We start from the raw sequence: 18,880 nt of genomic DNA on the forward strand, positions 1-18,880 counted from the left end.
ACGAACGTGGAGTCACTGGACCAGATGGCTGCTCAGCAGATCTGGTCAATAGACGCCCCAGCTCTTTCTGCCCAGGAAGTGGCTATGGAGCGTGTGGAATGAGCTTTTATGTTTGTTGGTATGGCTGATTCCTGGCTGTCGCATGCTACTTTGATTACATTTCTGATCCATCTTGCGATGGAGCTTTTAGATGCTGTTTTCCCTTTGTGGGTACCTCCAAATAATACAAACAGATTTGAGGATTTTCTAAATTGCTTGGTGGCTTCAAGGTAGGCCAAAGTGCACCTCCTGACATCCAGGGTTGAAAATTTTTCTTCCCCCTGGTTCGTTGGGTTTTGACAGAAGGATGGTAGTATGACTTCTTGTGTACGATGGAAGTCCGAAGAGACTTTAGGGAGGAACAGTGGATCCGTTTTGAGTATCAGTTTATCTGGGAATACCGTGAGAAACGGTTCTTTTATGGAAAAAGCTTGGATTTCGCTGATCCTTCTGGCTGATGTGATTGCCACCAGGAAAGCCGTTTTCAGTGTTAGGTTTTTTGTGGAAGATTCCGAAATTGGCTCGAAGGGTGCTTGGGTAAGTGCCCTGAGTACCAGAGAGAGGTCCCATGGTGCCACGTTTGTGGTTTCCACTGGGCGTGTTCTGGCAATTGATTTGAAAAATCGTTTGATTAGCGGGTTTACGCTGAGTTGGTTGTCCAGAAAGACTGAGAGAGCTGCCGTATGCACTTTAAGGGTGCGTATCGCCAGCCCTGCTTCGGCTCCGTCTAGTAGGAATTCTAGTACCGTACCAACCTCGTGTAGGTCTTTGTTCCTCTGGCGCATGTTATCGGAGTATTTGTTCCAAATTTTTCTGTAGATTTTTTGCGTAACCGGTTTTCTGCTTTTCAGCAGAGTTTCTACCACCCTTGGGGTAAGTCCCTTTCCCCGTAGGATGCCCCGTTCAACAGCCAGGCCATCAACTTTAAGGTTTGGAGTTGGGGGTGGTAAGCTCCTGACTGTAGGAGAAGATCTTCTTGCATTGGTAGGGTCCAGGGTTTTTCTTCTGTCATGTTTCCCATGACCGAGAACCAAGACCTTTTTGGCCAGTAGGGCGTTATCAGGATCATCCTCGCCCTCTCCGTCCGTATCTTACAAAGTGTTTTGGGGATTAGCTGTATGGGCAGAAAAGCGTACCCCAGTTTGAAAGACCATGGGAAGCCCAGTGTGTCTACTCCTAGGGAGTCTTTCTCCCTCTTTAGGGAGAAGTATTGCTTTGTCTTCCTGTTGCTTGCTGAGGCGAAGAGGTCCACCTCCGGGGTTCCCCACCTTTTGGTTATTCGGGAAAAAAAAACCCTGTTCAGCTCCCACTCTGTTGGGTCTAGCTGTTGTCGACTTAATATGTCTGCTAGCGTGTTGAGTGAGCCCTTTATATGTATTGCTGATATCGACTGGAGGTGTACTTCTGCCCAGGAAAGGAGCAAGTATATCGTCTTCATTAGGGTTTTTGACCTTGTGCCCCCTTGACGGTTGATGTAAGCCACCGTCGTTGCATTGTTCGACTGGACCTGGACATGTTTTCCTAGTATCATCTCCTGAAATGCCTGCAGGGCCTCCCATACTGCTGACAATTCCCGCAGGTTGGAAGATGCTTTTGCTAGCTGGGGTTCCCAGGGCCCCTGTCTGACTTGCTGCCCTATATGTGCCCCCCACCCTGAAGCGCTTGCGTCCGTGGTGACCCGAACTTGTGTGTGAGGTAGCCACAGTCTGCCTCTGCCTAGGGTGATCTTCCCGGTCCACCAGTTTAGGGTTTCCCTGACCGTTCTTGGAATTGGAATGACTTCTTCCAGGGAGTCTTGATTTTTGTCCCAGCCTTGCAGCAGATGTTGTAGAGCTCTCATATGCAGTTGGCTCCACTGGACCGCCGGGATTGCTGCCGCCATCAGTCCCAGGAGTGACATGACTGCTCTCCTTTTCCCCTGTTTTTCGGTTATAAGTTGGTTTGCTTTGTTGCCCAGCTTCGTTATTTTTTCCTCCGGGAGGATCATTTTCTGTTCTATGGTGTTGATGGTGTAACCCAGGAACGTGGTCACTTGGGAGGGAACTCTGCTTGATTTTTTTAAGTTGATTTGCCACCCCAGATAAGTTAGGAACTCTTCTGTCTTCTGTAGGTTTGCCAGGGTTTCTTCTCTGGAGATCCCATAAATTAGGAAATCGTCCAGGTATGGGATTATCTGGACTCCCTTTAACCTCAGTTCCTGCACTACCTCCGCTATTATTTTGGTGAAAATGTGTGGGGCTGAAGAGATGCCAAAGGGAAGCGCTTGGTATTGAAAATGGCGTGTTTTCGCACCTTCCTGTGTGGCGAAACGCAGGAACTTTTGGTGATCGGCATGGATTGGAACATGAAGATAAGCGTCCTTCAGATCTAGTGTTACTAGGAAGGCTGATGGTGGTAGAATTGTTCTTATCGAAAAGATGGTTTCCATCTTGAACTTTCTGTATTTTATGGATTTGTTTAAATTCTTTAAATTCAGAATTAAACGAGACCTGCCCGAGGGTTTCTCTCTGATGAATATGTGAGAGTAGTGCCCTCTGGTGTGAAGTGTTGGTTGTATCTCCACTATCACGCCTTCGCTTAGAAGGTCTTTGATTGCTAGGTCCATGAGTTTTTTGCCTTTTGATCCTACTTGGACCTTTGTAGTTTTGAATGTGTACTGGGGTGCTGATTCGAATTCTATCATGTAACCCAGTGCGATTATCTGTAAAAAAAATTGGTTTGAACAAAACGTTTTCCATTGTGGGAGGAAATGACGTAGTCTGCCTCCCACCGCCATCCGGCTGGCGTCATTGGGTTTTGCTGGTGGATGCGGGTTTGGGGAACAGAAAATTGGTCCTGCCCTTGTTCCGGTTGAAGTTCCACCGGCGTTGAGTCTGGGGTCTTTCCCTTTTCGCCTGGTTTTCTCGTCTTGGTTGACGAAAGGACTGTTTTTCCCCCTGTTTGGGTTTTTTGGACGGGAAGCCCTTTGTTCTATCGGCTGATCTTTCTAGCACTTTCTCTAACTCTGAGCCAAAGAGTAGGTTGCCGTCAAAGGGGATGTTACATAGTTTGTTCTTTGAGGCATAGTCGCCCTCCCAGGTCTTTAGCCATAGTGCTCTCCTGGTTGCGTTGATTAAGCCCGTTGTTCGGGCGGCGAATCTTACCGCTTCTGCTGAGGCGTCCGCCATGTATGCCACTCCTTTCTCGATGAGTAGGAGGGAGTCAAGGGCTTCTTTTGTCCCTGGAACCTTGCTCAGATGACCTCTGAGTTGTTCCAGCCAGAATGAAACATTTCTGGCCACACAGGTATTCGCGATATTAGGCTGAAACCCCGCAGCCCCTGCCTCATAGGCTCGCCGGAGTACCACCTCCATTTTTTTATCTATTGGGTCTTTCAATTGGCCCATGTCCTCGAAGGATAGATCCGATCTCTTCAAGACTTTCGCCAAAGATGCGTCCAGTTTTGGGCATTTGGTCGCGGTTCTCCTCGAATGGGAATCCTCTCTTCAGCACCTTGGGGAAGAAAAGTTTATTTTCAGGATTTTCGGAAACGTTTTGCGTTTCTCTTCCTGGAGTCCCCTGTAAAGTCTGTCCCTGATGGAGACTGTGGGGAGTGTTTCTGGGATGTCTTTGGTTATGTATACGGCCTGTAGTAATTCTTCAGTTTCCTCCGCCGGGAAAAGGTGTTTGGTCATTCTTTGGGTTTCCGCCGTTCCCGGAACATCCTCTGAATCAGAGCTGCTTTTATCTAGCATTTCCCCCTCTTCCGATTCCGAATTGGAGTCGGAGGAGCTTGGTTGGGGTACCGGTTTGGGTTTCCCCTTAAGTTTGGGGGTTTTGCCTTTTGCTGCCGTAGAGGGCTGGTCTTCTCCTTTCATGCCATTAATTGTAGCCTGCAGGGACTGCATTGTGGCTGTCATTTCTTTTTTGAAATCCAAAAAATCCTTTGCTAATGGATTTGCTTCCTCGTTGACAATCTTTTTAATGCATTTACTGCATAAAAGTTTGTCGCTTTCTGTTGGCAGTTTTGTGCCGCATGTACGGCAGTATTTTCTCTTTTTTGGATTATTGAGACTGTCCGTCTGTTCCTGGCTTTTGGTCTGCAGGGATGCAGGCGGAAAGTAGGGGAGAGAGGAAGAGTAGGTGGGAGAGGATTGGGTGAAAGAAAAAGCAGGGGTAAGCAATTTAGTCTTACTTCTGTAAGTCCCCTCATTTTTCTGTCTGCCCCTTGCTCACTTACCGAGTGAGAGCTGGGGCTGGGTTCCGCAGCCTCTGGCAACATGGTACGGTCCTCCGCCATTGTGCCGCCTGGAGGGGTTCACTGCAGGAGCTGTATGCAGTATTTTCCTGTAGTGACCGCTGCTGCTTTGTTTTGGGTTCTTTTTATTTAAAATTCGCGCCAAAACCGGTCCCGGGGTCCGCCCAGTGGAAGTAAGAGCATCCGCCCCCATTCTGTGTTGATTTGCGTGTAACTTTCCCTAAACCAAGATGGCTGCCGAGGTACTTCCTGTGCGGGCGCCATCTTGGTGATGTCACTTCTGCTCCCGACGGTCCCGTGTAGTTTTGCCTTTTTCCAAGATGGCTGCCGAGACACTTCCTGTGCGGGCGCCATCTTGGTGATGTCACTTCCGGTCCAGGGAGACGGAGACCTTGCTGTTTATTATGCCGGGAGATGTGCTCAGCCTCTGCAGCTGCCATCTCCTGCCTGAGCCCGCCCGGAGGCTGACGAAATGCCAATCACACAGGGGAGAACCGTCTGGAGTCCCGGTGAGTGGCGTCAGGGCTGTGTAGCCATCCCCTACTTAGCCTAAAGCGGGGATGGCTTCTTTTGGAAACCCCTTGGTTCAGCTCCCCGTCCATAACTTACCTGTGTCTCAGGGGAGGGTTGCTGTGGGATTTCTGTGCTGGAGGGCTGCGCTTGTCTCCCCCCACTTTTGTCCCCCTTTTCCTGGTGTCTGAGACTGACGGCCTCGCCAGTCGTAGTTCAGTTGGTCTCAGGGGGTACCCAGGGACGCCTGCCCTGGGTAATAAGAACCTGTTTCCAGGTCCTAAAAAAAACAAACTGGGGAGTTATCCCCTGGTGCTGTGCTTGCAGGACGCAGGAAACACAAGAAATGAAGGGGCAGCCTAGGGCGGCTTGTTTTAAACTTGTGTGCTTGTGTTTTCTGCAGGAGGTGGAGCCTATCTCTCTCATGTGACCGTCCTGGAGGATGACTGGGGAAATGAACCTTCAATTCACGGCAGCAGCTCTGGTGGACATTCCTGCAGTCAGCATGCCAATTGCACGCACCCTCAAAACTTGTGACATCTATGGAATTGTGCTGTGTGATAAAACTGCACATTTTAGAGTGGCCTTTTATTGTGGCCAGCCTAAGGCACACCTGTGCAATAATCATGCTTTCTAATCAGCATCTTGATATGCCACACCTGTGAGGTGGATGGATTATCTTGGCAAAGTAGAAGTGCTCACTAACACAGATTTAGACAGATTTGTGAACAATATTTGAGAGAAATAGGCCTTTTGTATACATAGAAAAAACCTTAGATCTTTGAGTTCCGCTCATGATAAATAGGGACAAAAACAAAAGTGTTGCGTTTATAGTTTTTATTCAGTATATATGAAGACAGTTAAATATTACAATCTTCCACAAGTACAGAGCTGTAAATCAGTACATACAAAGTGAGGGAGATTTACCAAAATCGGTGCAGCTGTTCATAGTAACCAATCAGTCTCTAGGTTTTATTGTCAAAGTTTAATTGAACAAGCGGAAGTTAGAAGCTGATTGGTTATTATGCACAGCTGCACCAGATTCTGTGTGCACCAGTTTTAGTAAATCTCCCCCAGTGTATCACAAAAAAGAAACCACAAACATGCATATAACCAATAAAACAAAGTTGAAATGAAATGAAGCGTTCATGAATGAAAAAGCAAAAAAGTCCCCTCCAGGCTTCTGTGTGATTTTTAGAAAAAAATGAAAATCTTCACTCCGAGTCAACACCCACTAAATCTTCAATCAAAGGTGATTTCCAATAATGATCCCTTTACTACACTAGGAATTGCTTTCACCCAAAGTGTGTGCCTAATTTATTACAGATTAGGCTAACAACACTTGTATCTCCTTATCCTGGTTAGAGAGTGCACTGACAAAGCATCTGAAGCAGTGTATATATATAAATAATGGTGTGCTTCTGGTTACTATGCAAGAAATGAAAGACTGAAAATGTATAAATATATAATCAAATTGTGAATTGAATAGTCCATAAAGTTCAATATGGAAATAAGTCCATGTGCCAATAGCAATGAAAGCATATATTGGAATGTCGGCGTATCTACTTCTTCTCCAAATAATGATATATCCCGCCATGTGAATTGTTAAGGAATTCTGCCACACACATGCCCTCCACCGTAATAAAGCCTCTTTTACAGAGATCAAACACACTTGAGAAATAATAGACCCCTCCAGGTGTCTCTAAATGGGATCAGTATGGTCCATTGGATATCAGCATATGATATTCCCAGAGAACAAACAAATTTATAGACTGCTTCAGTCTCATGGTCAGGCATTCCTTGGGAAACAAAGGCAATCCTCCACAACTCATCTCCTTCACAACTTCACAAAATCCCAGATGGATCTATTGGACCATAAAAAGTGACTCACATTGTGTAATACCATCAATACAATTTTTATTAGACATTAAAAATACACTCACATTCAAAAGGATAAAACAGGCATATCTCTCACTGTGACCCAGATAGTATTATGCATAGCTGACATTTCACAGGAACATGAAAGAACCACCAGCTGCAGGCCACTCTGCTCCTCTTGCTTGCACTGTTTTCATAGGGTTACACTGAACACCTTCCAACTTGGCTGACAGCATTAAGGCTCCATCCCTACGTGCTTTGTCCTCTTTGAACATTGTCAAGGGGATCCTCCTGATCTAGGATGAGGAGGATCAGGGTTCGGATTGGCTCACATTCTCCTTCAGTAGAAATCATGTGACCAAATGCCTACACCTGTGGTGTCTAAAGCCTTGTACACACGCAACGATTATCGGCCGACTGATCGTCCGACTTTTGTCCAAGTTGTGTTTTGTTGGTTTGAATGTGCCTAGACTGCACACGAATTTTCTCGGCCAACAAAATTCTACTTCAGAAGTGATGTCATGTGTTGGTTTGTTTTCTTTGTGTTTTTTCTTCACTGAGCCTGCCCAGGCTTGCTCATCAGATTTTTCCCTGTTGAAATCTGTACTGACTGCACAAAAATCGGCCGTTGTGTTGACGGCCAACAAAAATTTTATAGTCTGCACACCAGATTTTTTTTCGGCCGAAAAGTCGGAGTTGGTTGTCGGAAGCATCATACTAACAAGCCGAAAATCGGCAGATCGGACGTTGGCCGAAAAATCCCTGCCAATTTTCGACACGTGTGTACGGGGCTTTACTGTCTCACAGTTTCAAAGTTATCTAATAGTAGTTCATGCATTCTCCTGATTGTAACCAATGTAAATGTGCTATGATCTTCTTTAGCTCCTGTGTAAAGTTCCAAGACAGAGGCTACGTCACTTCCATCAGTTCCAGAGCCATATTTTCTTCAGAGGAATGACCTTTGATCCCTTGCTTCTTCAGAAGTACCCGGTAGATCTTGTGTTATCCATGCGGAAATCAGAAGATTTAGATCTATCAGAAACTCATGTCTTTGAAGATTTTGACTGTGATTTCACAGAGACTTTGCAGTTTCCACACCCAGCCTAAACTACATCACCTGCAACAAAATATATAACCATCATGCCAGCCACTGCCTTAAAATGTGTGGAGTTTCATTCTGAATTTATGAGTGTAAAGTACTTCCCACCCCTAGCCTTTATTTATAATTGCTACGTTTCCTATTTATCTAGTATAGACGACAGTGGTTTTTAGCTATTAAGCCAGGGGTGTCAAACTCAATTTAATTTGTGGGCCGCATCAGCATTATGATTGCCCTCAAAAGGGCCGGTTGTATCTGTAAGACTAGATGTCAAGAGCATCCCCTACCCTTACATAAGACATCAAGAGCCTCTCCACCATCAAAAGTTGAGTCCCCCACCCTCCCTTACATCACAGTGCACCTCCTTACCTTGTGGTGCTGCTGGGAAGAAGCTGGAGGCATTGCTGGAAAGCAGAAAATATAAGGTCTGGAGGAGGACTGGAGCTCTCCTGCAGCTACAGGAGAGGTGTGAGGGCCACATAAAATGGCCTGAAGGGCCAGATTCGGCCCACGGGCCTTGTGTTTGACACCTGTGTATTAAGCGGTTCTACTTGCTAATAGAATACCTATTTGTACACATCATAAGATCAGCTTTTATATTTTATAAATAAACAGCTGTTTTACTACTCTACATTCACTTGAGTTCTGTGGTTCTTTTATTCGTTTTTGGTCTTGGTTTCAAGAAATACAATGTTCACATATACTGTAAACAATACCATTGAACAGTGCTCTATGTAAGAATATTTACAGTAGGGGAGAGCACAGCGATCATGTGTGCATTGCTGTTCCTTTACAGTTCAGTCACAAGCAGGGGCAGCTCCTAGACAAGGCTATGTTTAACAAGTGCAGCTTATTCTGCAGAGAGGTCTGAGAAAGTGCCGAACCTGGCTATGCTGTCTTAAACCCATGTCTGGCTGCAAAAGGCAAGATAGTTCACATATACAGTATATGGTTTAATTGTGTATTTATCTTTTTGCATTGAGTTTCTCAACCATGGAATGTTGTTTGAGAAGCTGTGTATTCCATTTTGCAGTATTAAGAGATGAAAGTTGCTTTAATGAAACTCCATAGGGTGTAAGCTGTAATGTAGGAGAGATGTGGAGACTACAGGAAATTAACCTAAAGTGCAACTTTAGTAGACTTAGATGGACCTTAAAGTATTACTAAACCCACAACAGTAAAATCAGTCCGCATATGCAGAAAAGCATGCTTGTTATGCTCACTGTGGAACCTAAGGGGTTAATCATCTGCATTATGTAAAAAGGCTGTTTGATCCTGACTTCTCTGATCCTCTCCCTTCTTCCACAGTCCCCAATCCATCTGCTGATAGCACAGAGAATTTGGGGCACTCTGCACATGCTCAGTTTGGTTTGGATTGCTAGAGAGTTCTTTATTTTGGGAGGGTGCATGCGATCAGCCCAGGGTCAATCAGCACTGTCCAGACAGAGGGTCAGGGGTCCTGTGGCCTCATAGGACAGTCAGAGGAGAATGAAAACTCCTCCTATTATCTTAAACTAGTGCTCGATCGGAAACTGATGCAAGTCTCAAGACTGCTATATAATGCTGATGAGAAAAGCAGTTAATATTTACTAAAATATTTGCATTTCTATGTTCTGTGTACTGTGGGAAAATGCTAACCCACAAACCAGCGGATGGGACTTTTAGGGCAACTTAGAAATCAAGTAGAAAATTATATAAAAATTTAATTTTATTTCATCCATTTAAAAGTACCTGGCCTCCCATGTTTTGCCACAGGCGGCCCCCTTTGGCAGCCCAGTGAGGGAAGTACCAGTGGTTGTCCATATCTCCCCAGGCTGGCCCTCCCCTTCTGGTGTGTGGGTCGCATATGTGCGCTGTGTTTTGTCGAAATAGCCAACTCGTCGAAATCTCCAATTATGTCACTTCCGGCGACTCTCCAGCAGAAGATTTCGAGTTGGCTCTACTGCCCATGCGCACGCGTGCGCACGACAGAATAACACAAACCCTGTTGGAGAACTTGACGTGTTTTCAAAAAAGGTTAGTGACATACTTTGCGCATGCGCACTGCGGTGAATGGAAGATCAAACAGAGTTTCTATTATTCTGTCGGGTGCAAGCGCACATGGGCAGTAGAGCTACCCATTGAAATCTGCTCCTGGAGAGTCACCGATAATTGGAGATTTCAACGAGCTGGCTATTTTGACAGAACACTGGCAATCCGTGGATGTGCAAAGTCATCCCGCACTACGTCGGGGTGATGCTGCGTGTCTTTGTTTTCCGGAAGGCTCCCTTACTATCTCCTGTGCATGCCCAGGCGCCAATACATACCATGCATGCGCTGGCGTGCTCTTGCCATATTAGGATGGCCAGGGCAGTGAAACACTGCACTTCTGCCCTGGCATTCCATGCATCCTCTACCACACAAAAGGTGGGTTTATGCTATGTGGGATTGATTAGCTCGGTGGTAGGCGTGGATGACCCCTTTGGGGGGTGCGTTTACACAGGGAGATAGCCGAGAAGTGGTTGCAAACAACAGTTCGGTTTATTCTTGCAGTTTAGATCACATAAGTGCAAGCCTCAAAACGGCAAAATAAAAATAAAACACAAAATAAATCCTTGCCACTGTGGGCGGCTACCTTCACACCCTGGAACCTATCTAATGAAGTCTGTCCCCAACCTACTGTTGGGCAGACTTGGCTGATCATAGAGCAGACTCTCAACAGTCCATGTTTTATCTTCACACAACAAATGTCCATTGAACATGTCCCTTTTCCTCTTCACATTGAACATGTCCCTTTGCTTGTCGCTTCACATAACAAACAGTTCATTGATTTCTTCCACATAGAAATTTTTAAAGAGATATTGCTAGAGATGAAGTGAGAGGCACCACATCCCATAAATTGAGTAACTACAATAGAGGGGGGCAAGTGGGACTTTAACGGTGCTTAAATGATGGAGAAAAATCTGAATTCTCAAAAATTGTACATTTTATTACACATAGAAAGTGAGGACAAGACAATACATCAATATAAAATGATAAAATCAAGAAAATGCACTCAAAATATCAACTCTACATGTTTCGCCATCTTCATAATAGCTTCTTCAGGAGTTTTCATAGACATTTCTCGAGAGTGAACATTTCTAGGTAACAAAGGGAAAAGACATAAAAAACATAACATGTGTATATATATAGGGCTTATCTCAATGGTCCTAATGTTGAGTGCCCAATTGATTTGCATAATTATAAAAACAATGATACAAATAAAGTACCTTAAGATGACCTGAGCCCTTTATGCCGAAGGTGGAGGTAATAGAGGTGACACCACCAAAGCAAGCACAGAGGGGGAGGGGGGCCGAGACCTTCAGACTCCTAGAGTTGACCCATAGAGAGGGTGACAGCCAGGCTAGAAATGATAGGTAGAAATAATAAACCAGAGCATAGAAATACATTTCAACCCAAAATTGCTATGTCTCCAATTGGTATGAGGCTAAATATCAGGTGGAAAAGTTAATAAGATAATCACCTGATTATGAGTAAATGTGCAGTTGATTTCCTAGGTACCTCAATGTAACAAAGACAGGAAGGGAAAATGAAATCCCCTTAATAACCCCCAAATGGGAGGTATCCCTTGAAACAAAGAGAAATGGAATTTGTTAAAAATAGTAATAAATATAATGAGGGTCTGTCAAGTTTTGAGGGTATAAGCACTTACCCAAAATTGACAAGTTTCAGCACCCAAATTGTCATGCAGTATTCAAAAGTTCACCGCCAACTCAATTCAGCAAATCTTCCAATAGTACACAAAAAAAATGAAGGAGACTGCACAGGAAGAAAAAGCAAGGAAGGACATCATCAGCGTTAGAGTCTACCAGAGATGTATGGAGAAAAGCAGGGTTTGAAAGTTTTCATTTACCGCAAATGGTCTCAAAGATCATGTATCGTTCCCCGGTGGTCTAGTGTAATACTGACCATGTGGCGCCGGCATTTATACACCCCCTCCACTCCCTCGGCGTCTGACGTCACCGAGGGAGTGAGAGCGAGGTACGCCCAGTGGTCCAATGGAGGTCAAGAAGGAAGTGCGTCATTGGGACGCGACCGCATCACGTGATTCCGCCGGAACCGGAAGGTCGGGGATGACAACATCCGGTCCGGACAAGAATGTAAGCAGAGGAGGTAACAGATTGCCAGAAGGCAATCTAAAGAGGAGATCCAAGATGAAACTGACAGCATCGCCGAAGACCGGATTTCAAGGAAATATAACCGCAATGCCTATTATAATGGGGAAAAAATCCAAGGACACAAAAGGGTCATAAAAAAGGAGAAAATTGCCCCATCTAGTGGATAAATCAGTGTATGTGATACAGATGATAATTACATGGGAAAGAGATGTTAGTAAAAACTCCATAAAAGGACAACTGGGCATTTTAGAGCGGTGCTACTACTAACCAGGTTGGACCATTTTCCTGGAAAATAAATGTAGGGCACCGCGGGTGCCCATATGGGCAACCATAATAGAGGCTGAAAATAGGCTCGAAACCAAATGGTCCCCCAATGTGTCTGCCCCGGGGTGTGCCACCTACAATCGCATCCACACAACGGCGGGGGTCAGGAAAAAATAGACAATTCACAGAATATTCTTGTTCTTTATACGGTAATTAAACCACATCTACAAAAATAAACGCATGTAGGCAATTTTGCCAAAATATATGCAATGTGCCAATTAAGGCACCTAGAAAAAAAGGACTTTGTAGCAAAAGTACAAGATCCAAAATGCTGACCAGCTACAGAAATCCTGTGCTGAATCAGCAATAAATGCAAATTACATTATCTAGCCTAGAAAGGGTTTGAAACTAATGGATTCCTTTATACCTGGATACTGAGTAGCTGATAGGTTAAATATCCACTTGGTTTCACGTTGCAATAAGTTTCTGTCTACACTTCCTCCTCTTTCATTCAGTGGAATGTGTTCCAAAGCAAAAAAAAAAAAAAATAAAAAAAACAAAAACAAAAAAATTTTGTTATATATTATAATATATATAATATTGTAGTTCCACATAGAAATAGTTAAAGACCTCACCTTGAGTAGTCTTCAGTCTTAATTAATTTCCTCTTCACACAGGAAATGTCCATTGGTTTCTTTTCACCTAGAAACGATCCAAGACCTCACCTTGAGTAGTCTTCACACTTGTCACCCTCCTCAGCTTCACATCGCTTCAGGAGGTCTTCCCCATGCTCACACAGCTTTCAGGGGGCACACATCTGACTGTCCTCCTCTCCCAGCCCACACAGCGACAGGAGGCAGCAATCCTTAGACTTCCTCTGGACAAATTATAGAGGCCTTCATTTTCTCATTCTGAACAGCTGAATGGTTTTCAACTTCCTGCTGGCTAGCTCTGCAGCCAACACCCTATAGTAATTGGTGAACTTTCTAAATCAGGTGGAAATGTATCTCCTGTCTGTGACTACATCCACAGATTTACCTGACTTCCTGTCACAGCTATTTTTCTATACTTACAGTTATTAAGGCTTCATGATTGGAGGATGTTTTGGGTGACTATTAATCTGCAATAAGTACCCCCTTTGGAGTCTTTTTTTAAAAATAGATATATTTTTGAGTTGATGTATATACTTCCCATTTATAGATTTTTACGTAATTGCGGTATCACCCTACTGATTGAGATCAACCTCATGGTTTTAGTCATTAGATGAGATATGGGACAGTATTAAAGTCCTTTGTTGATGCATACCCACAGAGTATAATTGATACTCCTATATACATTTTATAGATCTCCTATCTGTTTGGTGGTCTGAGAGTTGCTACTGGGGGAACCTCTGTGTGGGTCACCTGGAGCCTAGGATGTTGGAATATATGGATGCCCCCTCCATCTGGCAAGAGTGAACTTGGTTTTTAGATGTTGCACAGCTGTATTAATCATTGATCATCATGTATGATATGTCACCACTAATATATAACAGAGGAGTCTCATGCCCATATATCATCATTCATGGTTTACTGTCAAATATTATGTTCTATTTATAGAAACAAAATGTGTGTGACCCTCTCCCATTACACCCCTGAAGAAAGGATTGATTTCTTCCTGAAATGCATTTGGATCGATAGGAGATACTGTCGCTAAAGCTGTGTAGAAGTTTCATGCAATTTCAGCCGTTCATGTTTTTAACCATTTATATGACCTATGTCTTTTAAATGGATGTAATAAAATTTAATTATTATATAATTTTCTACTTACTTTCTAGGTTGCCATAAAAGTCCCATCCACTGGTTTGGGGGTTAAACGCATGTTTCTATATGTAACTGGGGATGTTAGCAACCATTTTTTGTCCCTCTCAGGTGGTTTTCTTTATGTGTACTGTGGTAGACCAGATATAGTGAATGCAGGGTCCTGGTTCTAGTAACACTTTAACTTTAGGTACTCCTTTGTTAGTGTTAGATGGTAACTTTAGGCAGTCCTAGATGTACATGTAGTTTTAAATGGAGTTTAAAGTGATAGGAAAGCTTCAATCGTTTTGCACAGAGCAGCCCCAATCCTCCTCTTCTCGGGTACCTCGCCGACGCTCCTGGCTCTCCCCCCTTGCCCCACCGAGTGCCCCCATAGCAAGTCACTTCCTATAGGCACATTTGTGCGTGCTTGCTCCCAAGTCCCGCTCTGTGTGTCAATAAGACACACAGAGGGGGGCTCAGCCCTGCCCCCCAATCACTGGCAGTGATTGACAGCAGTGGGAGCCAATTGACTCTCACAGTGACACTGACAGCAGTATGCAGCGGCACAGATGATGATGACAACTCACTAACATGACACTTCCCCTCCTGAGTCACAGTCACTCCCCATGTCAGGTGGTCCCTTCAGTACACTCTAGTAGTCCAAACAGCACTGACAGGCCTGCTCCTGGCTAGCCTTGCTCCCGTCCCGCAAACCCACACATGAGGCTCCAGCAGCACCGCTCGGCTCCCTTGCAGTATGACATCACATGACATGCTCAGGCACCGCCTCTGCCAGACCTGCCCCCTGCTGGTCCCTCCCAAACTTACAGGCACTTGGATGGTGTCTGCCGCCTCTGGACCAGAACTGCCCATGAGCGTCACAGCCATATTTTTAACTGGCAACCTTTTCCTGTCACTGGCATTTACTGACAGGAGAAAAGTACCCATTTTTTTACTGGCTGTCAGTAAAAATACTAACAATTGACAGCACTGCCTCCGGACCTCCGTAAGGACACCTTAGGGAAGGAACAGGCAGACAAGCAGGGCACAGACATTCTAGCAGTCTCCCAGCTATACAAACTGATACCTGTTACTACATCTACACACACTGCTCTATGATTGGAAGGATCTGTTCATGTTAGGGTTCACATGGCAGCGTGCAATAGAACAATGACCAGCGTATATCAATATGACAAAATCACTATAACACTTTCACATCTAACTAACCCTGCTGTCATAACATCAAGTCACATGGCCCCGTGCCACCGCCCTCTGACGTAATGTTCAGACCCCCCCCCCCCACCACACGGAGAAAATGCGTAAGCGTCTAACGTGACACAGCCGTACGATTGGTAGATCAGTAAGGAGGCGTGGAACGCAGAGAAGGGTCCAGCTTATGATTTGCTTTTCTGCAGCCAATCGTAATCTACGAGTGCCATTTGAACTGGAGGCGCTTGGGCAGCACGGAGGGCTGAGGTGAGGAATATTGTGAGGTAAAAGACCGGGAGAGTGCATGAGGTGTGTCTGTCTGTGCTCCGACCAGAGCCTCCAATAAACACGGGGCTCTATGTTTAATCATAGTATGCATGCAGTTTGTAATGCTTCACCGCGGCTCCTTCCCTGTACGGTACAAAAACAAAATGACATTTCCCAGGCCCCGTTACTTCATCTTAGGGGCCCAGCATGCGGTAGCAGAGAGAGAGTGAGAGAACCTCTTTGTTACTATTGTTCCTGTGAGCAGGGTGTATTCACCCAAATCACAGCCACGCTGCCCCTCTCAGTGAGTGGGAACTGCTTAACCTGCAGGCGGCGGTCACTTAAAGGCAATCAGTGAGGCATCAGTGAGATGGAGGGATCAGGGAGCACAGGCTGGTAAGGGGTACAGAGAGGATACAGTAAGACCCCCACAGCCCTGCACATGAGTCAGCCCACAGCACCTGTACTATGTGATCAGTGTGATGATCAGTGATTGTCATCGTTATCATAGTGAGGATCATACAGGTGCTGTGCTTGTATCATTCATGGACATGGCTGCAGTATTTATGTGCTGATCATTTCCAAGTCGCCGTTTGGTCCTTTTCACATCTGAGCATTTTATGAGCTGAAATACGCTCATCTCTGAAGTCTCCAAACGCCCAACAAGCTAAATCCCAATCATTTCAATGGCCCCTGTTCACATCTGAGCATTTTGTCGCCTAAAGCTCAAAAAAATACATGAACTTCTTTTTTGGCAGATTACAGGCATTTTTGTTAAATATCAATGCTTTCCTCTAAACGCCTGCAAAAGACACCTGAAAAAAGCCAGACAAAACACCTGAAAACAATACACTCGAGCGTGAATGGAGCCTAAGGCTCCTTTCACACACTCCGTACGTTGGACGGAGTCCGTTTTTCTCAGCGGGGGATCGAGCCGCCGATCCCCCGCTGAGCAGCAGGAGGACAGCTGTGTCACCGTGCTGTGTGCGGAGACACAGCTGTCAGTTCCCCATGCATCTCTATGGGGGAAATCGGATGTTAACGGACCGTCGGTCCGTTGCTATCCGATCCGCTGGACAGTTGGAAAATAGGGTTCCATCCGTCCAGATTTGACGGGTCGGATGTCAGCGGACATTTCTCCGCTGACATCCGATGCCCCATAGGAATGGTGACCATTCAGATCCACCAAAAAAACGGACAGGCGCCGTTCACACAGGCGGACCATTCAGATCCACCTGTCAGTTTTTTTGGCAGATCTGAATGGTCACCCTATGCATCTCTATGGGGCATTGGATGTCAGTGAAGACATGTCCGCTGACATCCGACCCGATCCGTCAAATCTGGACGGATGGAAACTCTATTTCTCTTACGTCCTCCGACAGTCGCCGCCTCTTCATATTCGTCACAATGGGGTAATTGACCTTTGCTCCGTAGGAGTAGCTAGGCAACAGAATATGTCAATATTAAAACTTTTAACATATCCCCACCCCCAGGGGGTGTTCCCCTCAGTCAATACCCTCCTACCTCCTGTATCCATACCTCAGTTTCATTGTCTAGCTTGTCAGGAGTAGCTGGATGTCTCTATGCTGGGGCATTTTGTCTCAGCCTTTCTCTTCTTTTTTGATTTTATTTGTTTTTTTCTCTCTCTTTACTTAGCTGTTACTTTTGTCAGCGTTAGTTCTTCTGATGAAGAGGATCGTGCGGGCTGGGTCTCGGGCTGGCCCCCCTGGTTGCAGGTTGTGGGCCAGTGGCTTCCCAGCCTGCCATCGAGCGTTCAGTCAGGTATTTTTCCTGGCACATTGAAATACCCATCCCTGTTCGCTGCAGGGATGCTATGGTGAGGTGGCTACCTCACTGGACGCCATGCGGTTTCGCACCGCAGTTCTACTGCGTCCTGGCTGCGACTCTCCCTGTCCCATGTGCAGTGGCTTGATCGCTTGTGCGGGTTCCCCACGCCATTTAAGAGGTAAGTGTATATGTGTGGGGACCTGTCTGTTTGGGGGGTGTCAGTCTGGGACTGTGTAACCCTGCCTCTGTTCACACTGTTGGTCTCCCTTTCTGACTTGGCTGCATTCTGTGGGCTGCAAGGAGGGGGGCTGTGCTGCACTGTTTCTGTGTCAGACTGTGTGCTGCTTTTTACTGTGTGACAGGCTGTATGCTGCGGGGCATGATTGGATCGTGTTATGCATACATGCGGCGGCCGCTGCGGCGGTCCGCCATTGTTTTTTATATACTGCACGTGTACTGGTGTTTTCACTATATGTGGGGAGTGGCGTTTTCGGCGCCAAGCGCCGCCATTTTGGCAGCGATTGCTCCGGCCTCATGCTGGCACTGCAGGCGGCCATTTTCTTGTAGCCTTCCATAGGCTTTAATAGAGCGGCCTGTATTACATCACTTCCTTTTCCCTGGGCGCACCGATCGAGGCAGCAGCAGCAGCGGTGGTCTCTGCAGGTTTTTATCCTCTCTGTCCTGTAATCCTTGCCTGAGTTTGTATTTCTCCCTGTGGGGGTCGGCTTTGTGCTGGTGTGTGTGTGCGGTGGGCTGCGCTCGCCGTGCTTTTAAAGGGGCAGTTACCCTTTGTTCTTCTGCAAACCTTTGGGGGCATGGATTCTCAGGAAAGCAAATTTCCTCTCACTTTGGTGGGAAGCCAAGGGGCTGCTGTTTCCCCCCCCCCCCCCCCAGGGGGTGATTTGGCTGCTGTTGTGGCTAACCTTGCTGCTCAGGTGCAAATGCTTGTGGCTGCTCAATTCACAAAACGGCCCAGAGTTTCAATTTCCTCTGATTCAGAGGGTGATGGGGCTGTTATGGTTGGGGTCTCCTTATCGGGGTCCCGTTCCTCCCTGGATCTTGTGGGGTCTGAAGTGGAGGCTGATTTTGAAGGGGTTGATAATTCTCCCCCTGGCTCGTCTGAAGAGCTTGCACTCATGGATGAATTGGTTGCTTCTATCAAACAAACACTGCGTTTGCAGGATGAGCCATGTCCTCCCGCTGTCCTGGCCACTTATGGGACGCAGCGGAGACGCAAATCGTCGCAGGTTTTTCCTTGCACTGAAGATTTTCAGCGCGCTGTTAGTGAACAATGGCGCAATATACGGAAACCTTTTGCTGTACCAAGCAGGTTCAAGCTGCGTTATCCTTTCACGCCCGCTACTGATGAACGTTGGTGTGTGCCACCTCCGGTGGATCACACGGTGGCGGTTTTGAATAAGTCCACTGCGACTCCTGCTGAGGATACCCCGGTGTTCCGGGATGCCACGGACAGGAGGCTGGAGTCTCTTGCCCGTCATATCTATTCGGTTACCGGTTCTATGCTGAAAGTTATTTTTGCTTCGCTCATGGCAGCTCAGGCGGTCGCGAATTGGACGCAGGTACTTCGGCGCGTCCTGGTGGCTGACTCTTCCCCTCCGGCGACGCTGGCTATGGTGGATCAAATCCATCA

General features: G+C 46.1%; 1 protein-coding gene across 1 annotated transcript in view; it reads left to right on the forward strand.

Annotated features, from left to right (window-relative positions):
* Positions 1–7,937, forward strand: part of RSKR (ribosomal protein S6 kinase related) — a 49,400-nt gene extending 41,463 nt beyond the window's left edge. The window contains exon 12 of the mRNA XM_082246653.1: positions 7,547–7,937. Coding sequence (XP_082102779.1) covers positions 7,547–7,771 — 225 coding nt within the window. The 3' untranslated portion in view covers positions 7,772–7,937. The remainder of the gene's footprint in view (positions 1–7,546) is intronic.
* Positions 7,938–18,880: the final 10,943 nt, after the last annotated feature.

The sequence above is a fragment of the Pelophylax lessonae genome, assembly GCF_965119305.1.
Source record: "Pelophylax lessonae genome assembly, chromosome: 2".
In the NCBI taxonomy this organism is placed as follows: domain Eukaryota; kingdom Metazoa; phylum Chordata; class Amphibia; order Anura; family Ranidae; genus Pelophylax; species Pelophylax lessonae.